General features: G+C 41.0%; 1 protein-coding gene across 4 annotated transcripts in view; it reads left to right on the plus strand.

The window, feature by feature from the left end:
* The window catches only part of LOC135205598 (1-acyl-sn-glycerol-3-phosphate acyltransferase alpha-like), a 173,796-nt gene that overhangs the window by 9,070 nt on the left and 140,916 nt on the right, over window positions 1-23,810 (plus strand). The window contains exon 1 of one of the 4 annotated variants that reach the window (XM_064236370.1): window positions 12,375-12,653. The exons of 2 other annotated variants lie outside the window; for them this stretch is intronic. In XM_064236370.1, the coding sequence (XP_064092440.1) occupies window positions 12,469-12,653 (185 nt within the window). In that variant the 5' untranslated portion in view covers window positions 12,375-12,468. Of the gene's footprint in view, window positions 1-12,374; window positions 12,654-23,810 lie in introns of those variants that run through there. One more of the 4 variants, XM_064236372.1, reaches the window with a different exon arrangement.

Below are 23,810 nucleotides of genomic sequence, written 5' to 3' on the forward strand. Positions count from 1 at the left end.
AGCAAGCTTGGCTTACGCCTCTTGGCAACACGATAAACCGCAGGCCTAAGATTACCCTATAACTCATTTATAGATTCAAATCCAACCAAATTTATAAAGAAAAATGTTCCCACTTACCAAGCACAATGATGACATGGATGTATTGAGATAATTAGATAAATGTTATGAGGTCTACGAAAAGGCTGAATTCGTCGATTGAAGTGTTTTCCGGCTCCCTTGCCAATTTGCCATATGCCGTGGCAGCTTCAGATAAAACAAGCTTTGTTTCTTGGCACACATAATCACAACCCATGAGACAAACATTCTGCGGAAAAAATCACAAACAAAGACGACTGGCCAAAAGGCAATGTTAAATACGACGTCGCCTCGTCGGTGGAGCCTGGCGCTGCCGCTTTGTCATATGTAAATAAATCATTTGGCGCCAAAATAGTTCAGGCTTTGAAAATCCAAAACTGTTGAACGTGAGATAGTATTACGGTATATGAGCTAGGACCAGCTACATGAATGTGGTAGAAAGATGATAAAATACCCACTACCCAGTAAATATATATATATATATATATATATATATATAACATATATATATATATATATATTATATATATATATATATATGATGTGTGTGTGTGTGTGCTAATGTTGTCTGGTAACATCGATCGGAATTTTTAAGTCCCAAATACTAGGTATTTCGTAGGAGAAAACGTAACTTTATGTACATGTGCTGTTAAAGCTGTGGGTAATAGCTGTCATCAGCTCTTTATATTTTATATATATGTGAACGGGATATCGTTCGATTTTGAATTATTGTTGTGAAGACGTTCGAAGATTAAGGAAAAAGGAAGGGGTATAAATTCAACTATATATTGTGCGTTACCTACTATTCGTTTACTCGGAGCAACCTGATAAGAAAGGAGAGTTGTACTAGACATAAGGGAAAATCTTCGTGTTTTGATTTAGTAAATGGCAATACCCATTTTCCAGCCCAGTGTTAAACCAAGGGCTTAACACTGCTTGGTGGAGACAGACCGACACGGGCACTTGCCTATGGGTACCCATTGCCCATAGACGTTCGAGGGTAGCCTCTAAGAGGAATGGTGTGACCTCTGAACTTATCAACTAATTTGGCACTTTTCAAAATCGGGGAGAACGGAAGCAGAGCGAGGTTGGCTGGCTGACTGATGTCACAAACTGGAGTCTTAAAGGTCATCAGCGCTTTTCCAAAACCCAAGGATAGGAACAGAATTAAAAGAAGTGGGGACAAAGTAGGTGACAGCAAGAATTATTTTGGATCCATTTCTGTCGCAAAGGGTGCAGAAAAAAAAAAAAAAACCTGATAAATTAGCAGTAATCAACAGCGACATGTTAGGTCGTGGATCTTGGTCGGGGTGGGCATAGGATGCGGATCAGAAGACTCCCTCAGCCGTTGTAAAGGCATTGCCTCGACCCATAACCAACACTTATTGTTACACAGAACACTTCATATAAGATTGGTAATGCTTTTCCACTTTGCTACAATTAGAGATTGTGAAAAGTTAGGTTCTTGTATATGATATGATATAGTCCAGGGGTGTCAAACTCATGGCGCGCGGGATGGTCTTGAGTGGTCCGCTAGGTACCAAGAGATTTTTCAACTCGAAATACTATAACTGTTAGAGCTGAGGAAAATCTAACTAAATCTACTAAACTGTAAAAACGAGACATAATAAGTTTTACCTTTCAATCATATGACAATAATTTATTATTTTATTTCACATTATAATTGCTGGCAATAAGGTTCTTTTATTACAAATCTTAATAAATGAGTCATAAGGAATAGGTAATTACCAAATCTTTGATGGCCCTCGAGACCATAACCAAGTGCATAATTGGCCCTCGAAAGGATTTGAGTTTGACACCCCTGATATAGACTAATATGCTAGTTACATTTCCTCAGATTTTTTTTTTTTTTTACCAGTTTCTGTTTCCAATGTTACAATGACTGCGGGTAAGGCCTCAATGTAAAGTATTATCTGGAAGAGATTAAAACTTTCAAGAAGCAGATCTGACAACATGAATTACATCCCTTCAAGCCAGTTTTAACGCCATCTGAAATCATAAAGGACTGGCAGAAGAATTGCACTTATAGTGTAGACTAACGAGGACCAGGACGAGAGAGTAACCAGGAGTTTGGCAGAAAGTGAGATTTGATACAACGACTCGTATCACATTAGTTAATCCATTGGCCTCTGCATTAAAGATATAATAGCACGAGGTATCTGTGAAGACATAAAGACCTGTGGAAAGTAGAATCATCAGCAGAAGCTCACATAAGACAGTTGAAATAAGTTTGCAGACAGGAATAAAGCCTTGGGTAGGATTTTCGGTTGGGAAGACTGTGCCACATTGTCAAATGCCTTATAATTCAACATTCATATATATATATATATTATATATATATATATATATATATATATGAATAATTATCACATTACCATGATTCATATGAATTATTCGAGCTACAAATGTCCTTTAATATCTAATTCTCTCTACCTCAGAATGAACATATTTTCATATATGTAGACCGAAGCGGAATTTTTTAGTTGATAATAATTTCGTCCTCTCGTGGGTTCGAACCACCGCCCAGCGGACAGAGAAAGAAATCAGGACGTCAGTGACGTTACTGATTCCGCTAACAAGTGAGGTTATAAGTTTATACTGATTCCAGCCTTACAAATCACTGTCAAACTTCGGGTAGCCGAATCGATAACGTCACTGACGTTCTGAATTCTTTCTCTGTCCGTTGGGCAGCGGTTCGAACCCACGAGAGGACGAAATTATTATCAACTAAAAAATTCCCCTTTGGTCTAAATATATGAAAATATATTCATTCCGAGGTAGAGTGGATTAGATATTAAAGGACATTTGTAACTCAAATAATTTATATGAATCACAGTGATGTAATAATTATTCATAATATGACTAAATTCGGCAAACTTTCAAATTTGTTAACATGTTAAAGGGGGTTGGATATCCATTCTAATTACGAATACCCGGAGTTCTACGGTGATTTGTAAGGTCGCAATCGGTAGAAAGTTATAACCTCACTTGTTAGCCGAATCGATAACATCACTGACGTCCTGAATTCTTTCTCTGTCTGCTGGGCGGTGGTTCGAGCCCACAAGAGGACAATATTATTATCAACTAAAAAATTCCCCTTCACAGTCTACATATATGAAAATATATTCATTCCGAGGTAGAGCAAATTAGATATTGAAGGACATTTATAGCTTGAATAATTTATATATATATATATATATATATATATATATATATATATATATACATATTACTTTAAGTGCTCTCAGAATCCGGGTTCGATTCCCTACTTTGCCAATGCAAAATCAGAGGAATTTATTTCTGGTGATAGAAATTCATTTCTCGATGCAGTTCGGATCCCACAGTAAGCTGTAGGTCCCATTGCTAAGTAACCAGTTGGTTTGGTTCCTAGTCACGTAAAAATATCTAATCCTTCGTGCCAGCCATAGGAGAGCTGTTCATCATCATCAGCTCATTGGTCTAGTAAAACTAAGATATAACTACTTTTACCTAAAGCTCTGGCAGAAGCTACGTAATTCCAATCAGTGATGAGGGCATTCTGGAAACCTCTTGAAAACGAAGGAACATTATATAAAACCTCTGACCATATCTTGCTAACATCCTACTAAGAATTAGCAAAGCAGTGACACGTTGTTCAGAAACCTTTGGTCCCTCCATCCCTATCATCTTCACTTATCCAAATGCACAGGGGAAATCCTAAATTGAGGTTCAGCAGAAACCAGTTTCCAAAGACATACATATGTATTATCAAATCCCCTGTAGGGATTGATAATTCATACATTGGTTTCAGTGGAAAATCTCTCTCGGAAAGATTAACTCAACAGAAACAATCAGTTAGATATGGACAACATAGTTTGGCAATTTTCCATCATATAAATAACTTGAACATACAGTAGATTGGAACTTATCCCGAATTTTATACAAAAGCAGCTGTCGATACAAATGTCAGATGGTAGGATCTTCACTGATGAAAATAACAAGATAATAGGATCAACCATTCCAGTGGAGCCTGGGACTCTGACCATATAGAGTCATTTTCCCTAAAGGCAACGATGAAGCTGATTAAGACAATTAACAGAACCAACAGTGGCGTAGTGGTGACCCCAGGCATCACATCACTTAAGGGTATATCTCCCACTATATATTTCGCTGGCTTTCACTACTTCTTAAGGGTGGAGGTTAGTCCACCGAAATAGTCCTTAGCTTTAAAAAACCAGTATTATAATGGGCCTTATATACTTAAGATGTATCCTGTTTTAACAGAAGAATTTATATACACACACACACACACACAGAGTAATATTAATGTCAAGAGTTTAATAATCAAAAATTCTCCTAAAGATCTTCCAGGCTGCATATATGAAATTCCCTGCAAAAAGTGTGATAAAGTCTATTACAGACAAACCGGTAAATCTCTTTCACAACGTCTCAAACAGCATCAGTATTCTGTGAGAACTGGGCAAATATCGAATCCATTATTCGTACATATGAGAGATTTAGACCATCCTATTAACTGGAGTCAAGCAAGAGCCTTAATCCAATGTAATGACACAGTTAAAAGGAATATCATTGAATCTTGTTTCATCAAGTCAAATAATGGAAATGTTCTAAATTTAAGTCTTGGTTTATTTAAACTTGATGCTTTCATAATGAAAAAAGTTGTAGATAAATATAAGCAACAAAATTAATATATTCAGTTTTTACATGTTTTGGTCAGTAAAGAAACTTTGTAATTTCGGTTAGGGTCAATCTGTTTAGGTTTGTGACCGTGTGATATCCGATAATCCTGGATTATCTCTTAATTTTTACCCTTTTGACAATTAACCATCTGGTATTCTTGATCTTGTGTTGTACCTGAGACCTTTCTCTCCAATTGTACCTCTTTAACTCCTTGACGATGTCTGAGTAAAGACGAAAGCGCTTGGATTTCTGACTATCATTTTCCTGTGGAATTCGCTTATTTATGAAGTCACGTGCATCTACTGTGATTTTTTAAGCATATATATATATATATATATATATATATATATATATATATATATATATATATATATATATATATATATATGAATTCTGTAAAGAAAATGAAGAATACCAAAGAACCAATACAAAATTCGACCAACATATAAAATCAGTTAAAAAATAAAATCAATCGAGAAAAGGAGCAAATATGACGAATCCATGGAAAATAAAGAAGAAAGTCAAGAAAGATTGGAAGAGCAAAATAGAACGGTTGAAAAGGGAGGAAATCAAGACAATTAGTGGAAAAAAAGATGACTAAAAAAAAGAGAGAGATCAAACAATTAATCGGCCGAGCTAGCTATAATTATAGTTGCGTGTAAGAGATTGGGAAGAGATGTAAAGAGACTATGGAAGCCCAAATGGAATCAAGTTTGCGGGGGACATCTCTTGTCAGCTCCTTTACAGAAGTGAATGTGTATAAAAAGAAAAAAAAACGTTATAATTACTGGGAATAGTTTGCAGAGTATTATACTTGACGTAAAAATTGAAAGAATGGGAAATTTGATAGAAGGAATAAAGTGGGCAGCATAGATGAAAGAAAGGATCGGAAGGATTAGAGATGGAATGATCACTGGAGAGAAGTGGAGGACAGTGTGAGGGAAGGAAGGTCTGGAAAGCTCTGGGTAAATGGTGGGGAAGAGGAACAGGGCAGGAATGACCTCAATATCCAGGATATTGTGCATCTAAGGTAGATTAATGGAATAATGAGTGTAGAGGGGTTCAAAGCACTGTTGGTGACCTCTCTTTGCAGGTGTAAGAAGGTAATTTCAAGGAATTGTTTTATAGTTGAGGTTAATCCACGATTCAGCGGTTAAAAGACGACTGTGGCAGTGAGTGGTGTGTTTTTCTCAAACTACCATCCCTCAGGGGAAGAGGCTCCTTTATATATATATATATATATATATATATATATATATATATATATATATATATATATATATATATATTATATCACACACACACACACATATATATATATATATATATATGTGTGTGTGTGTGTGTGTGATATATATAATTTATATATATATTGCAACAAATCACTGTAGACGTGTGATGATCATATATGCATACAGCCAGGAGAAGGGTGAAATGAAATGACTTGAACCGAGCGCTTTCATGTATTTCTACACCTCATCAGGGTTTAGGTACAAGTGCCAAGAAAACAAATACAGTCACAAGAAGACTTCGTGGCAAGACAAACAACGCTAACAACTACCAGACAGTCCTAATACTTAATAGCCTACTTGTTTTAGAATACCCTTCGTTAAAATTTCATCAACTTTGTACAAACCTAGGCTGATATTCAATAAATTATCACAGTCTTGTTTGATTATACATGATTCTATTAAATTTCTTTTCACTAAATCTCTACAAAACATAATTTCCTTGGAGTCTGTCCAGTTAATATCATGATCACTATTATTCATATGTACAAATAATGCATTTGACATATTACCAGTTCTTACATTATATTTGTGCTGTTTTAATCGAACTGCCAATGTCTTTCCACTTTGTCCCACGTAGGTTTTATTACAATTTTTAAACGGAACCTTATAAATACAGCCTGTTCCATTTCCAGGTGAATTTCTGATTAGCAAGTTTCTAATAGTTCCTAGCGTTTTGAACACAATATTAATACATAGCGGTTTGACTTGTCTCGGGATGTTATAAAGGAAGTATAAAAAAGGAAGCACTAAAAGATTTTTGTTTTCGAACTTCTCAGTTTTTGTCAATCCATAAAACGTTTTTCGTGCCTTACAAAAGAAAAGGTGTTTTCAATAAAACTGTTTGGGTACCTCAAATTGTAAACTGTATGTAATTGCTTGTTTCAAAAAACACAGATATGACAAGAACAATTTAACAATGTATGCCCCACAGACTGGAATAATGTATTATATGAATTTTGTTTTAATAAAATGAGATGTGAGTGTAATAAATTGCAAGTTAGGCTAGATAGAAAGCTAAATAACTTGGTAAAACATAGTAATTGGACTAAACATGCCAATTCTGAATTTGTATGTAATTTATCTACAAAAACTTTTGATAACTTAACTATCTCAGCTCTGGGTTATGGTTTGAATTTTTCTGTTAACAATAATATTGATTGGTTGGAAATAGGTAATGCCTTCTGTCAACTGGAAAAATTCAGCAACATCCCTATTGACAAACTGAATATCTGCAAGGGTATGATATATGGTATTGCTGGATTGGGTATATCACCTACTATTCCAGAGATTTTTTGAAACTTACAAGAAAATTAAGAAAGACAACACTCTCCACGTCACGAAAGCAGATAACTCAAGTGCTCTGGTTATATTAGATAAAACTGAATATGACAGAAAAATGTACGAACTGCTAGACGATCATACTACCTATATTCGACTGAGAAACAGTACTTTAGAAAACGATAATGCTCAGTTTAACAAGAATATTAAGAAAATCCTGTATAACCATAGGCTTTAGTATAAAAACTTCTAACTATTTGCCCAACTTCTCCTTATCTGTATGGTACTATAAAAACGCATAAACAAGGCAATCCAGTAAGACCTATTATAAGCGCTGTTGGTTCTTTTGCATATAAACTGTCAAAATGGCTTGTTGAAATACTTACACCACTGGTGGGGACAGTCTCGGGATGTTCTCTCGAAAATAATGTAGATTTTATCAGTCGTCTTAATAATTTTCACCCAAATTATGACTCTATAATGGTGAGTTTCGACGTTACTTCTCTTGTTACAAAGGTGCCAATAGATGACCTGTTAGAGTTTCTGGAGGATGAGATGAAAAAACATGTGTTCATATTGCCACACAAAACTTTAATAGAACTTATGAAATTGTGTATCAAAGGTTGCAAGTTTACTTTTAATGGTAATTTTTATGAGCTGAAATTCGGTATGGCCATGGGAAATCCTCTTTCTCCTATACTTAGCAATCTATATATGAGTTTTTTGAAAGTAAATATTTACCGAACTTATTGCCAAGAGGTGTGTTATGGATAAGATATGTGGATGACATCTTTTGTTCATGGCCAGTGAAAAGGAACGTAAACAACTTTCTCAGTAGACTAAATGCACTAGTGCCTTCCATAAAGTTCACCTTGAGAGAGAAGAAGGAAAATTGCCATTTTTAGATGTGTTGGTACATAGATTTGATAAAAAGTTCAAATTTTCTGTTTATAGGAAACCCACAAATATCTGTTCCTATGTACATTTTTATTCAAACCATCCTTTTAAAACTAAGACTGCTGTTTTTTCTGCTATGTTTCTAAGGGCCCTGCGGGTCACCAGCCCGGAATTTTTAGATCAAGAAATTAACAAGATACGTGAAACTGCTGGCAATATGAGGTACCCAAACAGTTTTATTGAAAACACCTTTTCTTTTGTAAGGCACGAAAAACGTTTTATGGATTGACAAAAACTGAGAAGTTCGAAAACAAAAATCTTTTAGTGCTTCCTTTTTATACTTGCTTTAATAACATCCCGAGACAAGTCAAACCACTAGGTATTAATGTTGTGTTCAGAACGCTAGGAACTATTAGAAACTTGCTGATCAGAAATTCACCTGGAAATGGAACAGGTTGTATTTATAAGATTCCGTGTAAAAATTGTAATAAAACCTACGTGGGACAAAGTGGAAAGACATTGGCAGTTCGATTAAAACAGCACAAATATAATGTAAGAACTGGTAATATGTCAAATGCATTATTTGTACATATGAATAATAGTGATCATGATATTAACTGGACAGACTCCAAGGAAATTATGTTTTGTAGAGATTTAGTGAAAAGAAATTTAATAGAATCATGTATAATTAAAGAAGACTGTGATAATTTATTGAATATCAGCCTAGGTTTGTACAAAGTTGATGAAATTTTAACAAAGGGTATTCTGAAACAAGTAGGCTATTAAGTATTAGGACTGTCTGGTAGTTGTTAGCGTTATTTGTTTTTTAGCATCATTTGTCTTGCCACGAAGTCTTCCTGATGAGGTGTAGAGATACATGAAAGCGATCTCTTCAATTCATTTCATTTCACCCTTCTCCTGGCTGTATGCATATATATATATATATATATATATATATATATATATATATATATATATATATATATATATATATATATATATGTGTGTGTGTGTGACTCAGTGGCGGATCTAGAAATCTATCATGGGTGGGGCACTTAGGATTATATATATATATATATATATATATAAAAATATATCTATATATATATATAATCTATATATAATGGTATATATGTGTGTGTGTGTAGATACATACATACATACATATATATACTGTATATATATATACTAATATTCATATATGTATGTACACATTTATATGTAGACATAATTTACATCATATGCACATATATATTGTATGTACTGAATAACAAGGATTAGGATGTCTCAAAGACTTATTAGTCCGTCCGAAGAGACATCATGTGCTCACTTATCTTTAGGAGCAGGTTTTACAATTCATTCACAGTGTTCCAATGATTTTGTCTAGCCTTTTTTAAACTATTCTACACTGCTGCTGTTTACAACTTCTGGTAGCAGTTTATTCCATGTGTTGTCACATATCTTGTATGTGAAGAAGTTCCCGCAGTGCGATGTATCTCTTCAGTTCTGGTTTCCATCCATTATTTATTGTTTGGTTTTCTTTTAATGTGAAGAGGTTACTGTCTACTTTTGTTATGCCTTTCAGTATTTTGAATGTCTCTATTAGTTGTCTCGCAATCGTCGTGTTTCTAGGTCATACATGTTCAGGCTCTCTAGTCGTCTTCGGTAACCTATTTGCTTGATGGATGGAATTAACTTTGTGGCTGTTGCTTGTTCCCCTTCTAGTCTGTCTATTTATGTCTTTTCTTAGTGTTGGTGACCAAAATGTAGTGCATAATCAAGATGTGGTCTAACAATTGATGAGTAGAGCTGCAGCACCATTTCCTTATCTCTGTATCTGAACTGCCACTTTATATATTCCACCAGTTTCTGTACCTTCTTTTCAGCTGTTATACACTGCTTTGTGGATTTTAAGTCCATGGTAATAATAACTTCAAGGTCCCCTTCTTGTGCTACACTATTTATGTCATTCCCAAGAAGCATGGAGTTCGCATGAGGCTTGTTTCTTCCTGTTTGTAACACTACATTTGTCCAGGTTAAAAAGCATTTGCCATATTTTTTTACCACTCTCCTATTTTCCTTAGATCATTACTTAAACTTTCCACTGTATCTGGGTCTGCTGCATTTACGCCTAGTTTGGTATCATCTGCAAATTTGGCTGTCTTGCTAGTGAAACCTACAATCCGATCATTCTAATTTTTCACAATTTATTACGACTCTGTTTTCTATTAGTTAGCCAGTCTTCCATCCATTCTGCCATTTCTCCTACAATTCCTAAAGCTCTAACTTTTTTCGTGAGTTTCCTGTGTGGAACTTTGTCAAAGGCCTTTTAGAAACCTAAGTAGAGTATATCTATTCCTCTACTACTGTCGTAAATACCAAGCTTGTTATGAAAAAAACTGCATGAGATTTGATAGGTAGGATCTTTTTTGTCTGAAACCGTGTTGGCTGTTTAACAATAAGTATAAGTTTTTCTATCAACGTGTGCGTGGCCCCTCTCGCCCCTATGTGCGGGCTCCCATGATTATAATAGTAGATTCATTTCACCCATGCATCTCGTGCCTAGCGCCTTCCTTACGACCCTCCTGATTGGCTATTGATAAGCCAATCACTGGGCTGGAAACTCAGTCTCTCTCGAGAGTTCATGTAGGTGACATCTATGTTCCAACATCTTTCAAACGTTATAACTTTCATTACACCTCAGTTTTACCGGCAGAAAAGGAGCGTTTCCCAATTTCATCACTAAATATTGCCAAGCCAATGATTTAAGGATTATAATGATATAAGAATTATGTACTTCAGTAAATTTAATGCTAAATTATTTTTAATGAAACAAACATAAAATTCTTAATATGAACTATATTCTTTCATTCCTTACATGAGATCGCAGTGCATTCATCATTTATCATCTTGTGTTTCATACAGTTTCGTAGCTTAAATGTCATGGAAGACAATGTTACCAAAAAAAATTAAAGGCATGGCTATCAATATGAAAATAACAAGCAAAAAATTAAGGATATTAATCTCTCTCTCTCTCTTATCATCTTATATTTAAGGTGTTGATCACGTGATCACTCGATGACGTCATCATCATGATCACACTCCTCGATAGGTTTTTTTTTTCGGGGGGGGGGGGGAAATATGAAGACTTAATTATCATCACTATCATTATCACCATCACTCTTTCATATTCTATAGTGGAAATCTCTATATGAAAAAATTCGTTACTTAGATATTGATACCTATGGAGGAAATTCATTTACCCCTTCGATTTTCGCTACAATCAGTCCTCCTGTATCCTTCTCACTATTCCTTTTTATTTCATATAAGATTTCGAATTTCTTCATAATTCTTATATCATTATAATCCTTAGTGATGAAATTGGCAAACGCTCCTTTTCTACAGGTAAAACTGAGGTGCAATAAAAGTTCTAACATTTGAAAGAAAAGTGGAACCTACATCACACCTACGTGAAATCTCTCGAGAGACTGAGAGTTTCCAGCCTTGTGATGGGCTTATCAACAGCCAATCAGGAGGGTCGTAAGAACGGCGCTGGGGATGAGATGCACTGGTGAAGTGAATCTACTATAGTACCGACTGTTATGAAAATAGTGTTCCGGTGATAGCTAGTTAATGCAATTTGTTAAACAAGGAAACTGTTTCAAATTAGGGAATGACATAATAGAGGTATCAGCAGTAATTTGAAGAATAGGTAGTTAGCATGTCAGTAGTATGGAGCACCTCACTACGATATTTTACAATAAATAAATGTGGAGCTTTTTTTATTATATTCAATCGAAAAAATGTATTCTTTTCATTGAATAGAATATGTTAGAAATGTCATCTCCAAGTGAAAATATAATTATTGTTGTATTTAAAATATGATAAACTTCATTCTTTACAGTGGGATCGAAATTCAAAAAACTAAGTTTTCAATTATTATATTATTATTATAATTAAATCTACTGCTCAAATCTATGACGTCATTATAAACAAACCAGTTGGGTGAAATAATTTTAACTTTCTGAAGAAGGTGTGGAAGGCCTTTGGCCGCCAAATGTATGGGAATCAGCTGTTTCTGCGATGCTCTTTTGTCCCCCAGCTGTTGAATGGTAATGTTTCTCTCAGTCCCTTATACACTGCATTGACAGAACTCAGAAGTCGAGACACTTGAGTGGACGCACAAAACTCCTGGAGAAAACGTTCGTAAATTGAACCGCACAAGATGTTGGCGTGTGATTACACGAACGCAATCCTCGCATTCGTGATGATTATGACGTTCGTGTACGAATTCAGCCAGCGATTCCGTTTATACCTGAAGTTTTTCCTCTTTTACGCTATGGTGATGGTGTGCTCCGTTCTATGCATCCCTTTCATTATCTGGCGGCCGGGCGATGTCACAAATACATTGTAAGTGATTCATGTCAGTCATTCCTGAACACTTTTATCACGAGTTTGGGGAACTGTCGTAGGTAAACGTTGCTCAGGCGAGCTGTTCGCTGCATGTCAGACTTCCAGTTGTCGTCTCCACACCCTGGAGGGTTAGGTACCGATCCAAGGATGGCCTACCTAGCTACTTGCTCTTCGTAACTTAAGTTGTCAGTTCTATTAAGTTTGCAATGATTCCTTTACATAGGTAGTTCATCGTTGTGTTAACAGGCCAGCAGCGGAATATACAGGCTGTGCACACGTCGTTCTGCTGTGCCCGTGACCAATGTTGCGTTGGGGTCCAAGAGAGGCAAATCCCTTACAACCCTCCCCCTCATTCAGGTCGGGGCACGGTCCCATAGAATAGGTTAAGTTACAAGACATTTAGATTAGGATTCGTCCCAATTGAAGAATGGTAAATGTACAAGAGGTGGCTTCAGGAATACCTACCTAGGCTATATGGTTTTTAGTTATTTTGGCAAAGCGAATGTAAAAAATTGTGTAGCTTTACCTACTACTAGGTACTTTAATGCTGTACAGGTGATGTAGCCTAAGGTAATGACCAAGTGGCAACATAGCGGCCAGCTGTGACAGAACGCAGCCACCTTCCCTAAAAAGTACGTGAATTCGCTGCCATGAGCATCAGTCAATAGCTGTGACCCTTCCAGGCAGCACACTGAAACCGTTACTCTCCTCTCAAAGCAAGTGTTTTCTCCTAAATTACGAAATAATGGCATAATTCCAGCGCTTTTTTGGTTAGTGGCCAAGTTCTAAGAGGTGGCCACTAGGTCGCCACGTGTCCATTTACCCTAATTTGAGAAATTGGTAAAATTACAGTTTCAGTCAAATTCACATTTCTGATACAAAAATATATTTTCCCTAGCTTAAATAGTGTGTTTTCAACAAATTTGACATTTATTTCTGCCGCAAATGATCAGATTAAAGAGATACAGGGATCCCCGTAATAACTACAATAATGGGGTTCCATAGTTGGAAATCAGGATTTTTGGGTGGGGAATACAGAAAACGAGTAAAACAAGAGAAGCCGTCTAACCTAAATACACCCACCTAACCTAATCTAGGTGAAAACTTATAAAATAAGAGAAGCTGTCTAACCTAAACTCACCTTCCCACCCTAACCTAGGGGTTGGGCCCTCCTTATTTAGCCCCCATCCCCGTACCTCACTTATGAGGGTGGAAAACTCCTCTACAGAAAGAACAACTATTGCACATCTGAACAACGGAACCATGGCAGTCAACTGACGCGCACTTTTTTAGAAGGACGGATTGCCGTACCCATAATTCATAACCAAAAACAAAGGACGATCAGGCATTATTACCCACAATACATTGACAAAAAACAAAATACCATCGGGAGAAAAACTGACATGGCAGCATAAACACATCATCCTTCTGATAACAATAAGGAACAATATTCATTGGCAAATATCTCTAACCCTCAACTACGAACACTGTCCCACAGAGCTCCTGCCATGTTTACTACCAGCCACTTTGGGATTAATTCTTTCACTGTGCAGGATAGATCTCTTCAGTTATCAAAAAGTCTCGTCCATGATGTGCAACTAATCTCCTGTCACCATTCTTTTGGTTCTAGGCAGCCGGTTCGTAATAGATGATGTATTTCCATTGTTATATTACGGAGCTTTTGTTTATATTCTAGTGACGGATGGTAACATCTGATTGCAACTTCCAGGATAATCTCAGGACTAGGGCTAGACCTTCAATAGTAGATTTATCGAGCACCAGAGGTGGTGTGAGTAAACAAAGGAAACTAGATACAATTTGGGAATGGAAGATCACTTTAGATTCAGTTTGTAAAAAATAAACGGTGCTCTGAAAGTTTTAATGGAAATGATAGATTCATGTTTTCTAGAGAATGCCAATGACATTACTTTATTTCATGCTTTTAGAGGTATCACTCTTAAACAAATCACCAATAAAGCAATATAATCCAGTATCTGAATAATTATCTACATTTCATTTGCACAATTTATGTAGTGTTTGTTCCGATACGTAATACAAACCATCGGTCCTTTAACAATAGGAAGTAGCTAGCGGCAGCTGGAACGGTCGTAAGCTTCGAACAAGGGGAGAACGGTAGTTAACTGCTTGTCCGACAGTCGCGCGCCGCGCGACTGGGAGGTAAACAAACCACTTTTGCTTTCGGCCGCGGGTGTGAAGGACGTGTTCGTCATCGCTCTCTGCCCGCTTCATCGTCGTATGCTTTGTTTATATTGTGTTTTCTACTAATGGTTTGTTTGACTTGAAAATGAAACTGTAAGTACACTGTTTTCATTTTCATTACTTAATTATGAACCAACATGGAGTTATCGCCGTAGATGCGGCGATTTCCTCTCTTTTCATGAATTGAACCCTTGAATTATGCCTCGGTGCCGAGGGCGGGCGCGCTCGCACCGAGTCATGTATTGTGGGCGAAAGTGTGTAATTGAAAAATGTAAGTACTCTTTTCATTATATGTTTGCCCTGTGCGTTCGTTACCGAGAGTGTGTTTGCGCTCGGCACGAGCCTTTTAATTTTGTATAATAGAATGCAATGAAAGTGGATTCGCAATTGCAATATTCTTTTCATTTTCATTTATTTATTTGCATGAAATTTATTTTGGATCAATTTTCGTTCTTACCCGGGAATTGATCCTTACGATTTTTTTATGTGAAAATGAAATCGCAAGTGCAGTATTCTGTTTCATTTTCATATATATTTTATGATAGCATCATATTATTGGATCAAGTTTCCGTTCTTACCCGGGAATTGATCTTTTCCCCTTGAAGTTCTATGAAGTGAATCGCAAGGGCAGTATTCTGTTTCATTTTCATATTCTTTTCACTGCTGTGGGGGGTCGGGGTAGAAGCGAAGGTCTGCCAGGAAGTCGTCGGAAAGCTCTCCCGCGACTCCCTTGGTATCCGATTCTTCGTCTTCCTTCCTGCCCCCCGCTCAGTTTTTTCGTTGTATTTTGTATTTGGGGTCTTCCTTGCGTTCGGGGTGGGGCATGTCTTCCCCCCGTGCGTGAGGGAACCCCTCTTACTAATCTATCTATGTTACCGCAGGTGCTACATCCGTGGGAGACGACCTTGGACAGGTATGGACCCACCGCGGAGGCCAGGGGCGGGCGTGCCTAGCATCCACGGGCTGCTGCAGCGTCTAGCGAGGTCTGGGGCGGTCTCCACTACTACCACGGCCGCTTATGCTGCTCCCCCCCCTCCTGGTCTACACTCCCCATGCTGTGCCGATGGACGCCGTCTGCCGCTACTAGGGCCGCAGCCGTACCGAGGTGGGGTTGCCGCCGCCGCCTGTTTTCTTCGTGTTGCCTGCCCCAGACTTCCGCTGTTCCAGCAGCTCGCCCCGGGACCGGGCGCCAGGACCCAGGTTCCGCTGGCTGCCGATGATTCTACGAGGCGATCGCTGGGCCTGCCGTACCTGCCGCTGATGTGATTCCCGCATGATTGCTTGGCTGTCCCTTCTGGGTCTACCGCTGCCGCTGTTCCTGCCGCTCCTGAGCTGGTTGCTGTTCCTGTCGCTCCTGGTTCCTGTGCCTGTCCATGCTGGTCCTGCACGGTGTGTCTTCCCCAGTCCCAGGTCCTTCCGGACAGGTGCAGTCGGGCCGTGTTGCTTCGGCAATAGCCCCGGCTCCGGCCTGGATGGAGGACCTGACGACTGTCCTGCGTGAGCTGACGAGGAAGAGGAGAAGAGGAAGCTGTCATCTTCGTCTTCATCGTCTGCTGCTGCCTCTTCCCCTTCGACTTCTAAGGCCCATAAGCCGAAGAAGAAGAAGGCTGCCTTCCCCCCTAAGAAGTCTCCTTCGGGAACTTCTAAGGGCCCGTCCCACCTCGGTGGGACGGGGGGGTCCTTCTGCTGGTCCTCCTGCTCCTTCGGGAGGGAGCGGGGCCCGTCTCCCCTTCCGCAAGGAAGAGATAGACGGGGACCAGAGGAGTATCGGTTAGCTCTGGTACTTCCTCGCCTGGTGCTAGCGGCGATGCCGCTACGCCAGGTTCCGGCTCGGTCTCATCGTTCGCGAGAGATCCCGAGTGTACGTTCTCCCTCGGGAGACCGTGCAGCCAAGTTTCGGCGCCAGAGATCGCTCGGCGCCAAGACGCGGCACGGAGCAGAAGGCTGGTGAGAGACCGCTCAGGTGACTCTTGCCAGGCCAGCGGCCGCTCTTGCAGCGACCAGCTGGTAACCCGGGTTTTCCCCCTAAGAAGGCTCCTTCGGGACCTTCTAAGGGCCCGTCTCGCTCCGGCGATTCGGGGAGCTCTTCTGCTGGTCCTCCTGCTCCCTCGGGAACAAGGCCCGTCTTTTCTTCTACCAAGGAGAAGAAGACGGGGACCAGAGGAGTACCAGCTTCGGCTGGCACTTCCTCGCCTGGTTCTAGCGGTTCTGCCGCTAAACCAGGATCCGCCTCGGCTTCTCGTTAGCGAGAAGTACCGAGTGGACGGTCTCCCGCGGGAGACCGTCCAGCCAAAGTCTTGACGCCCGAGCTCGCTCGCCGTCAAGACCGAAGCGCGGAGCAGAAGACTGGCGAGAGTCGTGCAGACGACGCTCGTCAGGCCAGTGGACGCTCTCGCAGCGACCAGCTGGCTGCTCGGGTTGACGTGACGGTCGCTGACCAGCCACGAGTTGAGGCGAGGAAGGGGTCCCCGCGGCCGTCGGTACCAGCCACGGCTGGTACCAGCGGCTCGACGCGCCGAGAGGACGCTCGCCGGTCTCACCGCGACAGCGAACCTAGCAGGTCACCTGACGCCGCTCCCATCGGGACCGGGCGAAGATGGTAACCAGCAACAGCTCGCCTGACGCTAGAGATCAGCGTCGACGTTCTCAGCCGAGCCTCTCGCCCCAGGCGAGCGGCAAGGCTAGGCCTGCTGCTCGATCGCCACCGCGGGTTGACGATCAGCAGCAGCCTCCAAGCACGCTGGTCCTGCCAGCGAGCTAGGGGGGGCGTCAGGTCTGCCTCCTCCTGTACCTTCAACCTCCTCGGGCTACACCGGGAGGAGCGAGGTACCTATGAGTGATCGCGAGAGGTGCGCCGCTCGCGATCCCGCTATGACGCCGTATGGACCAGGCACGGTTCTAGGACAGACCAGGACATACGTGCAAGTAGCTGGAGGCGACCGTCAGGGTCTGCCGCTTTTCCTCCTTCGGAAGGAGGAGTATCTCGGGATCTGTTCTTGTTGGAAGGACTGGACGGTCCCTACTCCGCAAGACGCGGTTACTCCCGAGATACAGAGGAGAGATTACAGAAGTCATTAAGCTGATTCGTCAGCATAATGACCTTGCGGAAGGATTGCCGCTCCCACCAGCAGAGCCCACGTCTCTGCTCGAGTCGTTTTGGGGCCCGAGAGGGAACCCAAACCGACGGTGGGTCTGCCGCGATCGGAGCTTGCCGATTCTGTCTCGAACCAGAGTCTCTCGTCTCCGGACAAGAAGGCTCGCTCAGTTCTGGCCGGTCGATCAAGCTACTTCCACCTCCTCTACTGCGACAGCGGCGTTTCTACGTGTCTTCGGACACCGTATTTAAATACTCCTTCGGTCCTCCTGAGAGGTTTCGACCTCGACGAGGACTGGAATGAGTCGGAAGACGGTATTGGCTCTCCCGCCCGTCAGGTGTCGATCAGCCCCACCCAGACGACGTTCACAGTGGCGGCAGACCCATACCTACAGTGAGAGTTCGTAACCCTCCGCGGGGGAAACGTTTTCTCCTGACGATACGTTTTCCCAGACTCTGAGAGACCATCGCCGCAAGGCGATGGCTGCTCCTATTCTTCTCCAACTGCTAGTTCCACTGGGAAGGCGAGCGAGTATCCAATTCCTCCCCCATTCCCTCTCTCCTTACGGCTACGAGGGAAAGGGGAGGGATCCTACAGAGATTTCTCTGTAGGATCCCACGTTCGGGACTGCGCTACCGGGGGGACCTTCGGGTCCTACCTGACGTAAGCCCCGGTCGTTGAGGAGGGATCCTGCCCCATTCTCGATTTCTACGGGAATCGAGAGGACCACCAGCCGATATCGTTTGACGAATTCGGTGGGGGTTTCGCAGACTGCTTAGAATTCTATGGAATTTCTAGCGCATTCAGAGTGTTCGAGTTTTTTACGATCTCCAAACACTTAGGCGAGACCACGGTCTAAGTGAGCGAGACGAGAATACCCGATGTTACATGATAATCGGGAACCTCGCCTATGCTCGAATTCCTGGAATTTCTAGCATTGGGAAGAAGACTGCTGATGAAAGAACTATCTTACAGTAGGCGACCAACCTGGAATAGAGAAGATCGGACGGGAATATCCAGTTTGGCTTGAACTATCGTCTTAGTATTCTGTTCACCATTGAAGCTTTCCTTCGAGGAAGACTTCTCCTTCACTCTTTGATAGAGATCGAAGGTGGTCGATCTCCAATCCTTATTTTGTTTTCTTGAAGGAAAGAATTTAGGATGGAGATCGTTGTTCAGAATCCTACAAATATACTACGTATATTAACCTCGCGACATGATTCTACTAAGCAGTTGAATTGTCCGAGGGGTAGGCGCATATCCTAGTTTATCTACGGATTGCGACTTAGAGAGAAGTATTCTAATTGAACTGCAACTCGGGGTTGCCTGCAACCTCCCAGGAGTTTTCAGTTTCAATTTTATATACTTATGGTTTTGTCACGACAACACCATTTCAACTTTTATATTTACCGAAATTCGTTTCGCCTAAATATAATTGCTCGAGCATATCTTTTATGCTCGGTAGTTCTAGCCGAACGCATTCCTTCATGGAATAATGGATTACATGGCAACTCAGGATGACGAGTCGGCGAGAGCTCAGGCTCAACTACTGCGTATTGAACTGCCTGACAGCAGCTCAGTATCAGCTGGGCCTCCGAGATGCACGGTCAGTTATGTCTCTCTCTCCCTGGTTTGATTGACTACCGAACCGTATCTCTGCCCAACAATCATGGACTTAGGTCTCTGATTAATGGGGATTCTCGCAATAATGAAGGACCATTTACTGCTGTGACGCTAGAGTCCATCGCCTTCGACATTGCGAGAATTTTCAATAGAGATATCTCTTGGACTCTTTCATCTTTCTGTTTACCGCACGGTAACAGAAGTCTGTACAAGTCTCCCGCTGCATCGCACTGCGATAATGCGAATGATTTTGCAGACATCTGAGTTTGTCTTCAAAATATCTCGTATTCGTAGGTGTACAATTGTTCATTGTTCAACCCGAATTACGAGATCTGTCAGAAGACATCGCCTACTCTCCGACCTGACAGCTCTTTACTTCCCCAAAATCGTTCAGCCCATGAGAAGCAGTTCTTCAGGCGGTTTTCCCCTGTGTTTTCATTACTGAAGAACGCCCCGCTTTCATTGCAACTACGACTTCTCACCGGACAGCAATGAAATAGCGGTTAGCGTTTTCAGTCATTTGTAAGCACAGGTTATGAATCTTGAGAATCCTTCTCTCGATTCGTCTGTGAAGACGTAGGTTGCATTCAATATCTACCTTCGTCTTCAACGGTACATAGTGTTGTTTCTCCTTAGCTGAGATTCAACAACCATGAGATGTTTTGCCTTCAGGGACCTCGGTCTCTAGAAGGCAATTGACTTTCGCCTGTTGGGCACATGCCTTAAGAGAATCATCACCTCGCTGTCCGGCATTGGTGACAAACAAATACATTATTTGTTTGGTCTCTCGGCAATAACCCTTGTTAAGGCGAAGGTCACGTGACTTACTCGGATGCTTTGACAACTTAGCCTACCTACCGAACGCAGTCAGTCGGCAGCTGTCAGAGCGCCCGAGTCAGTTACGAACTACGCTGTTGACTTAGTTCGGTTGTTACACAGCAATCATTACTTCGTTTTAATAGCTTGTCACAGTACCCATACCATTGACACCCACCATGGAGTGTCGGTGTCCTATCCACTACCGAGAACTTCGCTGCATGGGGATAGGAGGATGCGAGAGACTTCGTGGTAAACGGACAGACCAGTATGGGTACTGGACATCACCGAAGTAGAGAAGAGGAATAGGTCATGCGACTATTTCCTTCTTTTCCTCTGAGGAACTGCATGACTTCTCCTGCGAAGTCAAGCATCCAGGGATGGGGATCCGTGACGCTCGATTTCGTACCGAACTTCGTAGCGAAGACTCAGAACCCTTCGGTCCCTGACGATTGGTTAGAGTCGTTCACAATCCCCTCCCTAATGGACTTCACCGCCTTCGATGCGAAGGAGATGCTGCCTTGTCCGCAAGAACTTCTCCGTGGCGCAGGTACTGAAGGCAGGGGTCTGGTCCAACCAGACCACATGCCCTTCCTTCTACCTTCGGGATATTGCCCACAGGTCCTTGGATCTTTTCCTTGGGACCCGTGGTGGCTGCTCAACACGTTGTGTAGCGAACCCAGACCCTCGCAGGCTGAACAGCATCGAGTCCTGGTGTGACCGTAAGAATGGATGAGTGAATGAGAGTGTGACTGGCTCCTCTTCCCATCTTTTTCTTCCCCTCTACCTGTGGTTAGAGGGAAACGGTCGTCACCCTGCTGGATTAGGACAAGATGCAGGTGAGCTACTCAACAGAGCCCCATCCTATCCCTTTCACTAGGGATAGGAGCGTATATCCACCACTTCCTCCAACAAGGGGGAGGAAGTGGATGCCAGCTTGAGACAACCCATACTTTATGTTGCCTCTTGCAAACAGGAACAAGTTCTTGCTTGCTGGTACGAAGAGATACGCTTGCCTCTCTCTTAGTACTCGGCCCAGAGGTCTGACCATTGATCCTGCGGTGCACACCCCGATCAATCGGACAGAGGCTTGGATCCCTCCCTCGCTCTTACGACCAGGGAGGCATTCCAGGGATGGACGAACACCAGTCTGTTCATCAAAAGACTCAGATTCCTCCCACCAAGAAGTGAGTCTTCCTATTGTTAAAGGACCGATGGTTTGTATTACGTATCGGAACAAATGACAATTTGTCGAAAATTGCATTTTTCCTAACTATACAAACCTGAGGTCCTTTACATATAGTCCCTCCTCATGCCACCCCTCACTCTGCGTATTTTGCATGGGCCAAAAGCAAAAGTGATTTGTTTACCTCCCAGTCGCGCGGCGCGCGACTGTCGGACAAGCAGTTAACTACCGTTCTCCCCTTGTTCGAAGCTTACGACCGTTCCAGCTGCCGCTAGCTACTTCCTATTGTTAAAGGACCTCAGGTTTGTATAGTTAGGAAAAATGCAATTTTCGACAAATTGTCATATTATAATGGTAATGAAAATAACTAAGCACTGAAGTACAGATAAAAAAGGGAGAAATTTAGTTACACAATTAGTAGGTCACTGATCTTGTAAAGAAAGCAAATTTCTTATTTTGGTCATTTTCTCTTCTTATCTTACTACAGTCTTATATACACCCATTCCTATATGTATTAGCCCCGAAAATTATATTAGTAAACCGTATACTATGTGTGTGCCCATCTCCTTTAGGTTTGCCGGTATGTCTTTGATCAATTTTTAAGCAAGATGCAATCGGCAGGAATAAAATGTACAGCCTTTGGCACTTGGGCCCTCATTTTGGACACAAAAGTAAACTATGTAACCCTTTTGACTGGACTGAACTGTAACCATGGGTAAACAAGCTACTGTTGTATGTAAAGCTAGCTAACCATTTGGTGTTATTGCAAGTAGCAGAGACTAGGAGGCAATGTGCTGAGAGAAGACTGTTTGCAAAAGGCTTAACTGTTATCCACAGTACCCTAAGGACTTTCCAGTGTTTTGTTACTTAATTGGTCTGTGCAAATCTACACAATTGTATATTTTAATTGTTAGCTTATATGTAGAGTATAATGAAGATTGAAAAGGCCTGGCAAGGTTACTTTCTTTTTAGCCTAGGTTATTTAGCTTAGCCTAGTATGTAATGAGCAAATGTGTGGATAATGGCATCCTCTGATAACTGAATTTTATTCATGCACGAGTACAAATCTTCTGTCTTTACATAGGAGATTCAGTCTGCAGACATGAGCTGGAACAGCTGTTTAACTTTTCAGATAAGGTTGTCAACCCCCACAGTCCAGGCTGATATATGCTAATGCATACATCCAAGACGGGGCTAAATTTAAGGATGACCAATTTAAAAATAAAAACTAATCAGTGATCCAGAGAGTGAACACGAATCCACGACTATGAAACCACAAAACAGTTGAACAAGTAACTAATTAAACACCCAACAGATGTAGCACCATCACGGCAAGGAATGAGTGGGAAGCAGGTATTTTTCTTGAGCATGGAGTAAAGTCTCCATAACCTAATATTGTTAATTAAGAGAGAGGAGTGTAAAGTTTGTGTTGTTGACAATACTGGGTTTGAATGTAAAATGTGCAGTTAAGGAAATATGCAAAATGAATATTATGATAAAAGTGCTTAGGAAGTCAGTATTCAGAATTAGTATTTCCTATAGATTATCGTACCCTGTCAACAGACATTATTGTCCACAAAATTGATACAAAGCTTTCACCAACAGCGTTAACATTGGTGTTCTGTAATCTGCAAGCCACCACATTATATATAGCGCCTCAGCAACATGGTTGGAATGGTATTAGCATCCCACCTCGTTGGTCGCGGGTTCGATTCTCAGCCATTCCATTGAGGAGTGAGAGATGTGTATTTCTGGTGATAGAAGTTTACTCTCGACGTGGTCCGGAAGTCACAATAAGCCGTTGGTCCTGTTGCTGAGTAACCACTGGTTCCATGCAACATAAAAACACCATACAAACAAACAAATCACCACATTATATAATATATGGCTATATGTGATTTTTTTGAAATACTAACACAATACGAAATACTATTAAGATAATTTCACCAATGTAACAAGTTCGTATTTAGTAGAAAGATAAAAAGACAGAAGCAGAGAAAAAATATTAATAATGACATAGATAAAGACAAAAAAAATTATATATATAAGAGAGAGTGTGAGAGACTTTCAAGTTCTTTTCTAGATTAACACCATAGTGAACAAGCCTCATCTTATTGGTTTCGTTTTATCACCAGGGCAATCACAAAATATCAGATATCAATTTTACTATGTCTTTCTTGATGATATCTTCATCATTGTTTTCACAATGCATTG

The sequence above is a fragment of the Macrobrachium nipponense genome, chromosome 24 (genome assembly GCF_015104395.2).
Source record: "Macrobrachium nipponense isolate FS-2020 chromosome 24, ASM1510439v2, whole genome shotgun sequence".
NCBI classification, from domain to species: domain Eukaryota; kingdom Metazoa; phylum Arthropoda; class Malacostraca; order Decapoda; family Palaemonidae; genus Macrobrachium; species Macrobrachium nipponense.